The sequence below is a fragment of the Euprymna scolopes genome, chromosome 2 (assembly GCF_053919585.1).
Source record: "Euprymna scolopes isolate OS-2025 chromosome 2, ASM5391958v1, whole genome shotgun sequence".
NCBI classification, from domain to species: domain Eukaryota; kingdom Metazoa; phylum Mollusca; class Cephalopoda; order Sepiida; family Sepiolidae; genus Euprymna; species Euprymna scolopes.
This window is the reverse complement of record NC_136483.1, coordinates 11,411,890-11,426,306: the sequence shown is the minus strand read 5'-3', so window position 1 is coordinate 11,426,306 and position 14,417 is coordinate 11,411,890. Positions and strand designations below refer to the sequence as shown.

The window sequence follows — 14,417 nt, the reverse complement described above, 5'->3', positions numbered from 1 at the left end:
CTCTTGATATTTTTTTGTTAAAAAGTTAATATATAAAAAAAATGATTACCTAATGGTTCAAGTTACAAGACCACCTCTTAAAAAGTAGAATCTCATTTTTTGAAATTGACAGCTAAAAAGTAATTTATTTATTACTAATAATTAAAGTTCAAAAGTTGAATATATTTGAAAACCAGTATTTCTCTATCAAGCCTCTATTTTTATAAAAGAACCACAAATTGCATTAAGTTTAATTTTAAGGGGGAAAATATATATATATATATATATATATATATTTCTGTGGAAATATTCTTTATTCACTTATATTTCCTTTTTATATATACCAATCATTATTTAAGAAGCTGAATTTAACTACAGAGCATATAATGAATAAATAACGAAAGTCTATATTCCAAATTTCATGATGTTGACCATCTTACAATTTATTCCTTTAATTCAGTTGATACAATTCTTGAGTATCTGTTTCATAGCACAAAATCATTCACTTATTATATCAATCAGTGAATCTATTTTGCCCTTAACTCATCAGAAGAAATAACAATCAATCCACCAAAAGGAAATAAAATGTGTTTAAACATAATTAAAACATCTGAAGCTTCAAATTTGAACTTAGAAATGATATGTTAGAATAAGTATGTCCACTACGTTTACAAAATTAAAGATTTTTTTTTTTTTTTTTTTTTTTTTTTTTATAAATAGCTGCTATTAGTGATATTGATTTCTGATTAATAAACAATATTTAGATAAATTAAATAATATTTTTCAGATGGGGTGATTAAAAATTGCTACTACAAAAAGAGAAACTAACATACAATTATAATTTTAATACAGAGTAAAAAAAAATTATTTACTTACTAGTTTGGGGTACAAAAAATTAAAGAAAAATTGTCTGAAACTCCTGTTGAAGTCTTATTGCTAAAGCTAAATAGAATTGGCCAGTTTTTCGTACCTTGACAATAATTGAGATGCTTTTATTGATTGGTTTCCAAATTTCATGACTAAATTCATTAAAAAGGGTTAGGAAATGATTGTTTAATGGTGTTATAATTTTATTTACTCCAAACTCATCAAAATATATCATGGAGATTATTATGCATTAATGCATACGAAAGGATATTTTGAGGACATATGTGCTTTGGTTTTTTAAAATTTGACGATTTTAGAAGAACGATTTTGAAATGTAGGTAATGGTGAATAAAAGGAGAGCTTAACTTTCAAACACATCGGAAGTTGGTACCCACCTCTCTAAATTCAGGTATGGAAACACAGAATCAATACAATTTCCAAATATATTTTAATTTTTTTTTCACCCCCTTATAATAAAAATATTAAAAAATATGTAAACTTTTTATCAATTATATTTATTTTTTAATCCCATATCTTCTATGTGTGTGTGTAATATATATATATATATATATATATATATATATTTTTAAAATATATATATATAAAAATGTGTGTAATATATATATATATATATATATATATATATATAAAATTGTAAAATAGGACACATTCATAGTTTTTTTTTTTTTTTTTTTTTTTTTTTCATGTTTCTGTAAATATATTTTTAAAATATCTAAATAGTTTGACAAAATATATAATGTTAACTTAAATAAACAGTTATTTCAAAAGATATACAATTAAAAAATTGAGAAAAAAGTTGACATTTTTATTAGAAGGGTGTGAAAAAAAATAAATATAAAATATTATTGAAAATTGTATTGATTCTGTGCTTCCATACTTCAATTGAGTGACGTGGGTGCCAACTTCCGGTGTGTTTGAAAGTTAGGGTCTCCCTTATTCACCATTACCGAAATTTGATTATTCAAAGCATTTTATGGTTGCTAAGTATTGCTAGTTGAAATTAATTTAAATGAATGTGAAAGAGTTTTTTGTATTTGCAACAAACTTATGAAATTTATAACATTATTTAACATTTTGGTTTCAAGTCGCAAAATTTAAAGCGATAGCGTATTCGCAAAATCAACTAATGTTTGTGTGGTTGGTCAGTTATAGAAATCAATAAACTAAAACAAAATTCAAATTATTTCCAACTCTGTTCCGCTTGCCTGTTTCCCTCCCGACTTCAGCCTGGATGTCTTCAAGTCCAACACAAACAAATTCCTGATGAACCCCCCCCCCCCCCCCCAAGTAATGACACCTTACCAATTCTCCAATATTATTGCTACACTATCCCTTTGATTACTGTACACACAATAACCCTTATCCCTGAGTGGCCATTGGGCCTTGATAAGTGAACTCCATGTAAAAAAAAAAAAAAAAAAAAAAAAAAAAAAAAAAAAAAAAAAAAAAAAGTTAAATTTTCAAGAAATTTAATGACCTCATTAAAATTCTCCAATTCGATCTGGGGTATGAAACCAATTTTCTGAAGTAAATTTTACAAGGAATCCACTAATGGTATTGCTAAATTTAACACCAATTCAGTGCATGTGATGATTCTATTTGTGAAGTGGATTGGATGTAAATGGTGTATAAAAAAAGCAAAAAACTTTGTTTTAAATCAAGATTTAAGAATTTGAAACCCAGAAATTACTTTAAATTCAACAGTTTGAATGTTTTAAAAATCTTTTGAAAGTCTGAAGAATCCCAAATTATTTTTTCTCAAACTTTGCTTATGAATAAATTGAAATGCAATCTTGAATATTCAATTTTGTAGTTAAATCATCTATAAATGTTTAAATTGTTACTTTACACTATTTTTGACTTCAGTAAATATTATGTTGCTAGTAGATAAATAAATTAATATGCAGGTCACAGAGGCAAAAAACCTAAAAAAAAAAAAAAAGATCACAATTTTTATATACTATTTAGTCTGATTTCATTTTCAATTAAATTTGAACCTTTCTGTATAACTTGTTATAAACATACTTTCATACTATGTAGCTTTACTCACATTTTTAACACAAGTGTGTGTGTGTACACACACACACACACACACTTGTGTTAAAATAAATAAATAAATATAATTTATTACTATTTCATGTATATAAATAAGGTAAAATATTGTGTGTACACACACACACACACAATATTTTACCTTGTTTATATACATGAAATAGTTATAAATTATATTTATTTATACATACATGCATACAGCCTGTTAATTACAAAGCTTTCAAAATCTTTTATTTTATCTTTAAATCTTTTTGTGTTTTACAAGAAGCACTCAATACTTGAAAATTTTATAAATAATGTATGTTTCTCTATACAGAATATAAGCTGTTCTATTTTTCTCAGAACAAATCTAAATTATGAAATGTGGAAAGGAGTGGGTGGTTGAGTGAAAAATGACTCCCCTACACCATGCCTCCTCTCGAATAATCTTGTTTATTAACATCTTCCAAAATATTTCAAAGTGGCCACCCTTTTTTTTTTTTTTTTTTTTTTTTTTTTTGACAAAATTTTATAAATTATTTCTTTCAATCTCCCTTAAGTCCAAACAAATCCATCAACTTTTGCATCAGCAGAGAATTTGATAAAATCCCCCTGCCCCTTCCTCTTTTCTTCCTACTTGAAATTCTTGGCATAAGTCTCTTCTGGCATTCTCTGAAAATTTTGGCATAGAATTAATGATGGCTTTTGTAAGTGCAATGCTTACATGTATGTAATATTCCCCCCCTTTCTCCTTGTTTCTTGACAGTCTATAGACCCCGCGAGGGAGGAGGGTTATTGGCACAGAATGGCTTGAATGATTCTGTTTCATTGTTTTTAAAATTTAAGATGATTTCAATAGATGGATGGAAATACGTGTGGAATCAGCTTATAAGAATCATTGTTATCATCTTCTGTTAGAATAATGTTAACCCATATTTTCGAAGGGTGAATTATTTATGGAAAAAATGTTGCATTTTGAATCAAATTTTTCAATAAAGTGAAAATTGACAAAAGAATAAAACCTCTGCTACCCTGTCAGAGCTATAAAATTGTCACAACACTTGTTGGGTGTGGTCATGATGGGTGTGGTCATGATGCAGCCAAATTACTTGACCATTTTGTAACAAATGGTTTTCATTTTGAATCTGGTGATTTCCTTGAAAAATATCTGACTAATGAATGACCCCCCCTCCAACAATTGACTAAAAAAATGTTAGTCTTTTTTAGGATCAAAGTGTAGTATTTGTAGTATTTCTTCTACTTTGTCTTAGTGGCAATTTTTATTTCTGTCTCAATTCAAAGATGTATTGGCAACTATTTTGCCAACATTAGAAATCAATGTTATGTCTAACTTTATTTTTGTAGAGAAGTCAAATATTGTAGATATATAAAATTAAAATTTATGTAATTTTTAATTTAAAATTTGTGTAATTTTATTTGTTTATTGTCTCTGACAGCATAGATGTAGCACTCTCGTTTGACACTAGTGCCCAAATACATGTATTTGATAACTTTAGCGCCCACCAAAATAATTGGCTTGGCTTCTCTAACTACACAGACACAGTTGGTAGCATCATCCATTATTTTTTTATATCTCATTCCTTGACACAGACAGTAACATTCCTGACCTGATTCCCAGATCGTCAGGACCAGCAATTCTCACTTCTGACAACAGTTCCTGAGGATTGTGTAAGAAATGCCCATTGCCCACTTGGGAATGCTGATCATGCTAAGATAATGATAGACATCACTCTAAACTCTCGACCCCAAGTTGAAGAGCTATTACTAAAACGACAAGGTACTACAATAAGGCTGACTGGTGCAGGAAAGCCTTCTACTCTAATAGTTTCTTCCCTAGAATTGCTAGACTTTGGAATTCCCTTCCGGATTCTTGCTTCCCCAACTGTACTTACATGCAGAAGTTCAAGTGTAATGTAAACAAACATCTTGCTACTCAACTCCCTATATAGTATCTCTGCAACTTATGTTCCTGATAGTAGGCCCCATACATCAGTGGCACTGTGCCTTGTTTGGGGTGAAAACATTATAATAAAAAAAAAATTTTAAGTAATTTTTTATTTTAATTTGTTTCTGGTTGAATTCTAAACGAACCTGTTTTACGCATGAACAAAACAAATTGCATGTTTTATGGAAATTTTGAAATTAAGGAAGATTTAGATTTACTAGACAGTATCCTAGAGATGTGTGCAGAATAGAAGACTTTGTTGGTATGGTCACATGAAAGAATGATTTCTTTTGTTAGTAGATGTAGAACAGTTTAGATGGCAGGTTCAGTTGAGGGGAAATGGATGGAAAACCTGGAAGTGGTAAGAATGGATTCAAACTTGACCATTAATTTGGAAAAAATGTAAAACCAAATTGGAAGAATCTGAATATGAATTTTTTTTTTTTTTTTTTTTTTTTTAAATTGAAGTGACTATCTAACTTTCCTTGGAAGGGGTCATCCGTGTCCAGATTGCATAGGAGATATTAGTACGATAGATGTTAAATGTTGATGACTAACATAGCTTGTATAAATATTACATAAGTTTTATGCAGTTATTTTTGTATAGATGCATAAACAGTGTATATTTTAGATGGAGGACTGAGCAAAGGGTTACCTTTTGGTAAATGAGTGTTTTTTTTTTCACCCCAGGCAAGGCATATTCTCACTTGAAACCTAAGTGTATACTATTTAGCATTGTGTCTAACAGGATTGGAGTTGAAGGAAGTTATAAGAATCAGAAGTGACAATGTTTAACTAAATATTATGCCAGATGATCGACTGAAAGAGTAGTATTTGTGTGTGTGTGTGTATATATATATATATATATATATATATAATAAAAGTTACAATAAGTTTACTAAGGTAATCAAAATGGTAAACTTAAAATATATTATAAATATTAAAGAGTTAATATTTACAAGTAGAATAAACTCAGCCAGATATAAAAAGCTCAATAAAACCGAAAAGGAAATAGAGCTTATAATATGAACGGCCTCTGGGTCATAAGTGGTGACTCCTTTGTCAAAAAAAAAAAAATATATATTTTTTTTTTTTTTTTTTTTACAAAGGAGTCACCACTTATGACCCAGAGGCCGCTCAAGTATAAGTAGCATTACAAGTTGATTTTTTTTTTTTTTTTTTTTTTTTTTTTTTACTATTAATTGCTATTTTATCAACTTGCATGAAAAGAGCTATGTAAAAGATACTTAAAACCGTTTGAATTATGCAAATACCATAAGTAGTTAAAAAAGTTATGAGAATTTTAATTGCCAAAATTTATGCTTTTCTGTGGAAAAGCATAAATTTAAACTTTAGAAAAAGTCGGAAAGAGCACAATTTTACACGAGTGCCAAGTTTCATGAGAATAGCTTGAAAAATAAATAAATGATGGCGAAATTACGGACCTCAACATTTCAAGAAATTCTGTAGTTTTGCCACCATTTATTTATTTTTCAATCTATTCTCATGAAACTTGACACTCATGTAAAATTATGTGCTCTTTCCAATTATGCAAATCTGATGCATCACTTTACCATAAGCCATGAATTATAAATTAAGATGTACAAATTTCAATTTTTTTTTTTAACTGACGCATGGTATCATACAGTGGGTGTCTATTCATAAACAAAACTAAGTATTATAGTGGTATTTAAATATAGCTTTATTGAGAGTAGGTATTTACCTGCCTCCCCACTAAACGAGAGCTTAATCTGGGGTGTAGCCATTAAATGCCTAAAGAGGATTCATGGCCGGTATTTACTACTCCCCTTAAAAGAAAAAATTGAGTAGATATGAATTAATCTCAGAAATAAATCGAAATTTTTCATATAGATTTTGGATTTCTGTAAAAGATGGAAATTCCCATAGTCGATCAGAACTTATGCATTTTGGGACCAGTCCAATTTTCAATTTTGTAAATCCTCTCTATCTGGCCCAAAATATACCACTATTTTCTGAGATGCAACCATAAACTATGTGCAAACGCGCATACCAAGATGGCCACCAGCAATAACATAAGAAATGACATTTCTTAATATCCGGAAAGCTACTTACTTGCAGAAAATTTAAATGCTATATTTGTTTTCAGCATACCCAAAAACTTTGAGGTAGTCATTTTAAATAAAAATGTTAAGGTGGAAACAAGGTAAAAATTTACAAAATGCATCACAGTGAAATTCTTTATCAGACCATCTAATTATTATTATTATTATTTAGATAACCTCAGTGAAAAAAAAAAAAACTGTTTTGTTTTACAGATTAAAAAAAAATGGTCTTGACGACGAGTTAAAAATAAAAAAAATTATACAAAAATACTGTTAGAAATCCATACGTCAGGAGGACATTTATTCGTTGGTTTCTAACAGAATTTTGTATATTTTTAAGTCACTATCGAGATTTCAAAGACCTGAGATACCACGTGGCTATTTTTCTTGTGATTGTGTAACAAAAAAATGAAATTATTAATTAAAAGTATAATTACATATTTTTATTTTATAAATGAAACATAAGATATTGAAACGAAAAAAAAAACGTTATTCATATATTTTTTTTCATATCGTAAAGTTTTCCGATATAAAAAAGGTGAAGAAACCGTTATAATTATTATTGTTATTATTTAGATATCCTCAGTTAAAAAAATGTGTTTGTTTTACTGATTCCAAAAAAATGGTCTCGGCAATGAGTTAAAAATAAAAAATTATACAAAATACTATTAGAAACCCAATAAATGTCCCAAAAACATTTATTCGTTGGGTTTCTAACAGTATTTTGTATATTTTTAAATCATTGTTGAGATTTCAAAGACATGAGATATGAGACGTGGTTATTTTTCTTGTGTTTGTGTAATGCTTGACACTACTTACTTTTCGAAACAAACATTTTACATTAATTAAATACACTAAAAACTTATCCAACTAGGTAGAAAAGTAACTTATCTTGCCTCTGGTAATATTTATTTGGGTGCTTATGCACTTATGTTACCGTGCTATTTTCTCAAATAGTATTTTCAAGTTAAATTCAAGTTTCACAATATCTATTTTTTTTTTTTTTTTTTTTTTTAATTGTTAGGTGAAAGTACAGAATAGTTAACAAAACACCCTTCTGTCTCCATGTTAAGAATGGGTTTCTAAATGTTATTATTTCAGCATGGTAGCACAAGTGCACAAGTACCTTTTTATTTGTTATATATATATTAGTCCTCGCACGAAAGAGTAGGACTTTGGGACAAGATCAAAGTGTAGCATCTGTTCCGGCAGATACTGCAAGCTATGACTAGCTATGACTAGCAAAGACCAGATGTGGGGGCAACCCCACATGCCTGACCTTTAACCAGCTCCCATTTCCCACCTCTCGGGAGCTGGTCCCCTTTTTCCCTTCCCCCTCCTTTCACTCCTCACATTAAAAATTGGCCTTGTGCCTAATTTGCTCGGTGGGGGAGCAAATAAATACCATCTGTTCAGATGCTGCACTTCAATTTCTTATTCTCTCTCAGTGGAGGAGAAATCCTTCACAACTGAGACCATTTTTATTTTTGTACCTTTTCTCTACGTTAAAAAACGACCCTGGTGTCTAACTCTGTCCTGTGGGGAGGCATAGTAAATAAGAACAATAACAAAGACTCGCTGGTGAGGACTACTATTGACTGTCCTTTTGAAATTTTCATCTCTATTTTTCTCGTTATGTACTGAATATTTGTTAATGAAACCTATATGAAATATGTTCCTTATTAAATTTTAAAGATTTTCTATTCTGAAAGAAGTTTAAAAAAATTTAATCTAAAAAAATTATTTTAAAGTTAAAAAAAAAAAAAAAAAATCAGATTTTCTCATTATTCAGACCTATAATAATACAAAGAGGGGGTTGCAAAAATGAGTTGTGGTATGAGGAGAAATATAAACTGAAATAGAGAGGAGTTTTAAAATATAATCTTAAAAAGATAAGATACAAGTTAGAAAAGCATTTCATCCAAGGCATGAAAATTGTTTAACAAAATGCTTTATAGGCTTTAAAAATAAAGGTACAAGATTCAATTTGAAATTTATTTATCTTCAAAGTGCAACTTTATAAGTTTTACAAAGGAAGGATAAAAATTTAATTTAAATTGAATCAAAAAATTACCTTGGATTTATTTTATGTAATGTACATTTTGTTGCAATTTAAAAACAGTATCTTTCATCTAGCAATTAATGATATAGATATAAAATTTTCAATGTTTTTTTTTTTTTTAAAAGAGCAACAGAATGTGCATTACATAAAATGAATCCAACGTAATTTTTTGATTCGATTTATATATTTTTTTACCACTAAAAAACACAATTCTACCTTAAGTCCAAGTAAGAAGTTATAAATACCATAACAGAAACACATGTACTTTTTGTTTAACGCATTTAGTACATTGTACTAAAGCATTACAACAACAAAATAGTATTGTTTGGAAATCAAATTTGAAAAACTTAAATAATTTTTTTCAATTGACAAACTCTGAATAAAAAATGAAACTGTTTCTTCTGCTTTCATTTTGAAAGCAGAAAAAAAAAAGTTTTTTATTTTTAAGAAAATACAAGCGAAACTCGTTAATACGCTGACTGTAGGCAGCTCAGCGCATAACGAGCCATTTTCCTGTTAAATTCTATGTTCTGTAATTTTTATAAAAGATAACATTTTAAAGAAATTTCCGCACAAGTAATTATCAAATATTTACATATTATACATGAAAATAATTCTGAAACTATTATCTATATGAAAATGGATGATATATGCCAATTTATTTCATCAATTTTGCTCAGTGGTAACTTTGCTTCCTGTGGTCGTAAAAATATAAATCAAAGTCCAGTAGAGATAGACTTCTATATTTATATAGCCTGTAAAATTTCAGCCATATCCAATCAAATTTAACCCCGCGCATGTGCATCCAAACGTAACGTTTGAAATGTAAACATTGAAAGAAGTTTCCTTTTTTGCTGTCATCATTTTTTACCGTTTTTTTTCATTTTTAATTTGGAGCATAAAAACATTGAACGCATAAAAGAAAACTAAATTAACATTATTGGAATGCTTATTCTATTCTCTTTTCATCAATGTAATTCTTATAAAAATTGACCCACAAATAAAAAAAGATGACTTGTTGAAACACATTGGGTATGTAATATTGCCGATATTCACGAAAATACAGCACACGCTTGTAATGCTGGTATAAGGGTTAATGAGTGTACGGTAGTCAAAGGGACATTATCGTAGTAATCATTAGTTGTGGAAATTTGGTAAATTGGATTACTTAAGGGGATGTTTCATCAAGAATTTGTTTACATTGGACTTGAAGGCAACCATTGTAGTCAGCTGGAAAGCAGGGAAATCGGAGAGAGTTCCACAGATATGCAGTTCTAAGAAAGAAGTTTTGTTCATGGAATCTATGCTCAAGTTTAGGCACAAATAAAGAGTGGGGGAAATTATTTATATTGGTTTCAGCTAGACGAGTGTTTTTCGTGAAAGTTTGTCGAGAAAAGACCATAGGTTGGAGCTCAGACGAGTACTTGCTATGAAAATAATGATAGAGCAAAGGCAGGATTGCAATGTCTCTTCTGTGGGAAAGATGTTGCAGGGAAGAGAAAAGGGCATTCCCCACTAGACTACGAAGTCTCTATTTTGAACTCTGTCAAGGCAGGATAAGCTGCTTCTAACAGCTCTTGCCCAGATGTGGCAGCAGTACTCCATCCTTGGACATACTTGGCTCTTATACAGGTAGAGAAATGCATCATCAGTGAAATATCTACAGGAGCAGTAGAATGATCCACCATTTTTCCAGCGACCTTGGCAACGAATTTGATGTACATGTTCCATTTCAGATCAGGAGAAAAGATCAAACTCAGAAGTTTGTCAAAACATGGAGCCTCCCCAAGATGAGAGCCATTCATTTCACTTGATGTCAGATGGGTATCAGTGTTGATGATGTGAAGGTAGAAGCTTGGATTTAGATGCATTAAAATTAACCCGCCACCTCTTTCCCCATTGAACCACAGGCTCAAGATCAGATACTATAGAGGCTTCTTTGAGAGTCTTGTGTGGAAACTTAAAGAAACGATACTTGTTAAGATGATCTAACGAATTATTAAAATAATTAAGCCATGCGTTTATAAAACAAGCATCCTTGTGTGGCCACTTTTGACTTTCGGCATTAGACCACCATCACCAGATTAACATAGATGAATTGTTCTCATCCCCCAAAATTTTCACTCACTTCATCCAGATGATATAAAACCTGTGTAATGCATGGATGGAGGGTTAATCAAATTCTTTTTCTGTATCTCATGAGATGTACCTTGCAACATCTGTGTATGTAATTTTTTTTTAATTGTTTTAATTTTTTATTTTATTTTAATATATATATATATATATATATATATATATATATATACTTTTATTTTGTTTTTAATTCATTTTTTATTTTTATTTTCAGGACCCCCACCTGGTATGCGAGGACCACCCCCAAGGCAGTAAACTGTTCACTCATTTTTGCATCATCAACCAAATTCATAGACATTAAAAATTTTCGATTTCAAGCAATAAATATAAATTGTTTTGAAAAAAAAAACAAAAAAAACTGTCACCGTAAAATAATACATCACCGAACAATTCATAACAGGATTTTTTAAAGAAGTTATGAATAGAGGCAGCTTTGATATTTTGGCTACTCCTTCCCTAAAACTATTATTGAGTGCTTACTTTGGAAAATGAATTATTTCAAATAGTTTTATAAGGCAAGTACAAAAGCAAAGCGACCCCCCCCTCCCATTATTGGTGCATAGAAATGTTCAAATGAGAACCGACACGTTTTGATTGACTGAATTACGTCCCTTTAGTATTACATGCAAAGAATTGAAACAGACACAATGTATTATATTAGAGATTACAACTGCTCTATTAAAAAACTGAGGACTATTTTCAGTACAAAAGAAACAAGTCCAATTATTGTAGAGTTATGAATTGTTGATGATTCATTGTTTTGCAAAGAAACTTCAGTAATTCCTGGCAGTGACAATTTCACTTTATTCAACAGATATTCATAAAAAAATTTAATGTAAAAAGGTTTTTTAAATTTTTCTTAAAAAGAAATTCATCTTCACTTTTATTCATTCAAGACTGTCATTTTTTTTGTAATTTATGCCTTTGAAATGGCAAATAAAAAATAATCAACCACTTCATGACTAGAAAATTTTTTTTAAATTTTGATATTTTCTATCATTTTATGTTTGATCTATTTTTCATCAATCTAATATATCTGATCTAGTTTTGTTTTTGATTAATCTAATATATTTGGTCCTTTTTTTTTTTTTTTTTATTATTATTATTTAATAATCGTTAGTTGAAACAAGATTTTTGTAGGCCAGATGACCTTCCTGACGCCAACGGAGTAAGGTGATGGGAACCGGTGCTTTCATTGAGACACCCGCTCTAAGTGATTGCCTACGAAAAGTCACCTGTTTTTTTTAGAAATTTGTTTTTCCATATACAAAAGTTGGTTATGGAAGTTTGAAAATGTATCAGGGGGGGGGGGGTATAAGTCAGCAGAACAAAGGTTTAGTGAAATATGTATTTGGTGGGAAAAAGGAAAACAAGAATAAAGAAAGTTTCAAGAAAAAGCCAGGTTGGCCATATATTCTACAAAGGAATGACCAAATGAAAAATATATTCAGGATATCTAAACAGATGACAAATACGGAAACTGAACATTTAGAAATTGCAGAAAAAAGTATGTACTCTAGCTTTAAGAATAAAGAAATATCACGTGAAGCTATAAGATATATTTGCACTGTGTAAAAAAAAAAAAAAAAAAAAAAAAAAAAAAAAAAAAAAAAAAAAAAAAAAAAAAAAAAAGTTAAAATGTTACCAAGACTGAAGTAATGATCAATGATTGTAATTTTGGAAATCTCCTAGAAAGAAGCAAGTTCCTCTGCTTAGTTTGTTGAAGGAGTCATGTGTAACTCTATTTAAAAAATTTTTTTTTCTGGTATTTATAAACATTGGGTATGCAAGGAATGCAGTGGAATCACTGGTTCTTTGAGAAAGGGTAACCAGTTAATATGTAGGAAGTGTTAATGGAAATGGATGAAAAGTCTGTGGAGAAAATATTTAGATGACAAAGTTATTGAGATTGTTGGAAATTGCTATTACCCCCATGATGTCAGTTGAGCACAAGTTATAAGCTGGTGTTTTTGTGATTGTACGAATTAGGAGTTAATGAAGTTCGGGAGATAACCAACACAGTATTACGACTGTTAACTAAGCTTAGATTGAATAACAGAGGAAGATGAAATCTGGACAGTGCAGAGAACTGCTGATTTGACCATATTGAGAAAATTGTTGAGATGCCCAAAGGGAGATAATCAAACCCATCTTTGAAGAGGATCTAGAGCAAAACTTGACCTTAAAATTGATTGATTGCCTGTTTTAACTTGGATCATGTTCAATATTCCTCTACTCAACTATGGAAGGGTGACAAACACTTTAAAAAAACAAAGCATGTTTTTCTATGCTACAGAGAAACATGCTTTATATATTAAAAATATAATTGCATTCTAAACTGAGGAAATATTTTGCATCGTGTTCAGTTACACAAATTTTTTATGCAATGATTCACCAAAATAAAAACCACCATTGTCCCCTAAACTTTAAAACTTTCAGATTTGGTCAAAGTATCAAGTCGTTGGCTTTGAATTAAAATATTTGATTTGTGTTTTTTCATGGAGTTGAAGAAGGTTGTGAAGATTTTTGGGTTTGTGAACAATCTAAGCAAGAGAGAAATCCTGACAAAATGTCCCTTCGTCATCTGTTTTGAGTGGACTAGTCAGAAACATTGAAATCTCCACAAACATGAATGTTGACTGAAGGATGAGCAGGCAGGGTATGATCAATTTGCTCAGTGGTACTCTTAAAGATAGCTACTGCATCATTATTGAGACAGTAAAAAGTGAGTATAAATGCTGTGCTGTAAGCGCTACTCTAGCAAACATGTAAGGATGTTTGGAACCTTTGAGATGTCCCTGTTACAGGAGACATTATCCTGGATGTGAAGTGAAAATAGTCTTTCATGGAGAAATTGGCTTAGAAAGCAAGTGAGTTAATGTCAGATTCACGCAAGAAAAACAGGTCAAGTTTGGTTTCCTGTAATTGGATTTCAACCTCTGGCAGTTTAGAATGTAAAACACTGATAGCTTCACAATAAATTGTCAGTTATGTCTTGGTCATTGCTGTAGCAAAAATATTTTCCTACTCAAAAAGCCCCCCAAAAAACTCTAGATTAAAACAAGTAAAAATGTTTGATTTTGACAAGTTAAAATCATGTTTGGTAGAGAAACCAAACAACCAAAGAACAGAATCCCTTTTCAACGAACACAAAAAAATAATAACCTTTGATGCTACTCTCAAAAGCCCATCTTGCTAATTCTTTTCCCTGCTTGAATATATGGACATCAATTTTCAGTCTGGTTGTTTATATTGCATAGTAAGTCCACTTCAG

The 14,417-nt window shown here is 30.1% G+C and overlaps 1 protein-coding gene across 2 annotated transcripts in view; it reads left to right on the top strand.

Moving 5' to 3' along the window:
- Positions 1–12,098, top strand: part of LOC145288471 (small nuclear ribonucleoprotein-associated protein B-like) — a 76,776-nt gene extending 64,678 nt beyond the window's left edge. For both annotated transcript variants that reach the window (XM_080136332.1, XM_080136331.1), the window contains one exon: positions 11,358–12,098. In XM_080136332.1, coding sequence (XP_079992458.1) covers positions 11,358–11,398 — 41 coding nt within the window. In that variant the 3' untranslated portion in view covers positions 11,399–12,098. The remainder of the gene's footprint in view (positions 1–11,357) is intronic.
- The last annotated feature ends 2,319 nt before the right edge of the window (positions 12,099–14,417 follow it).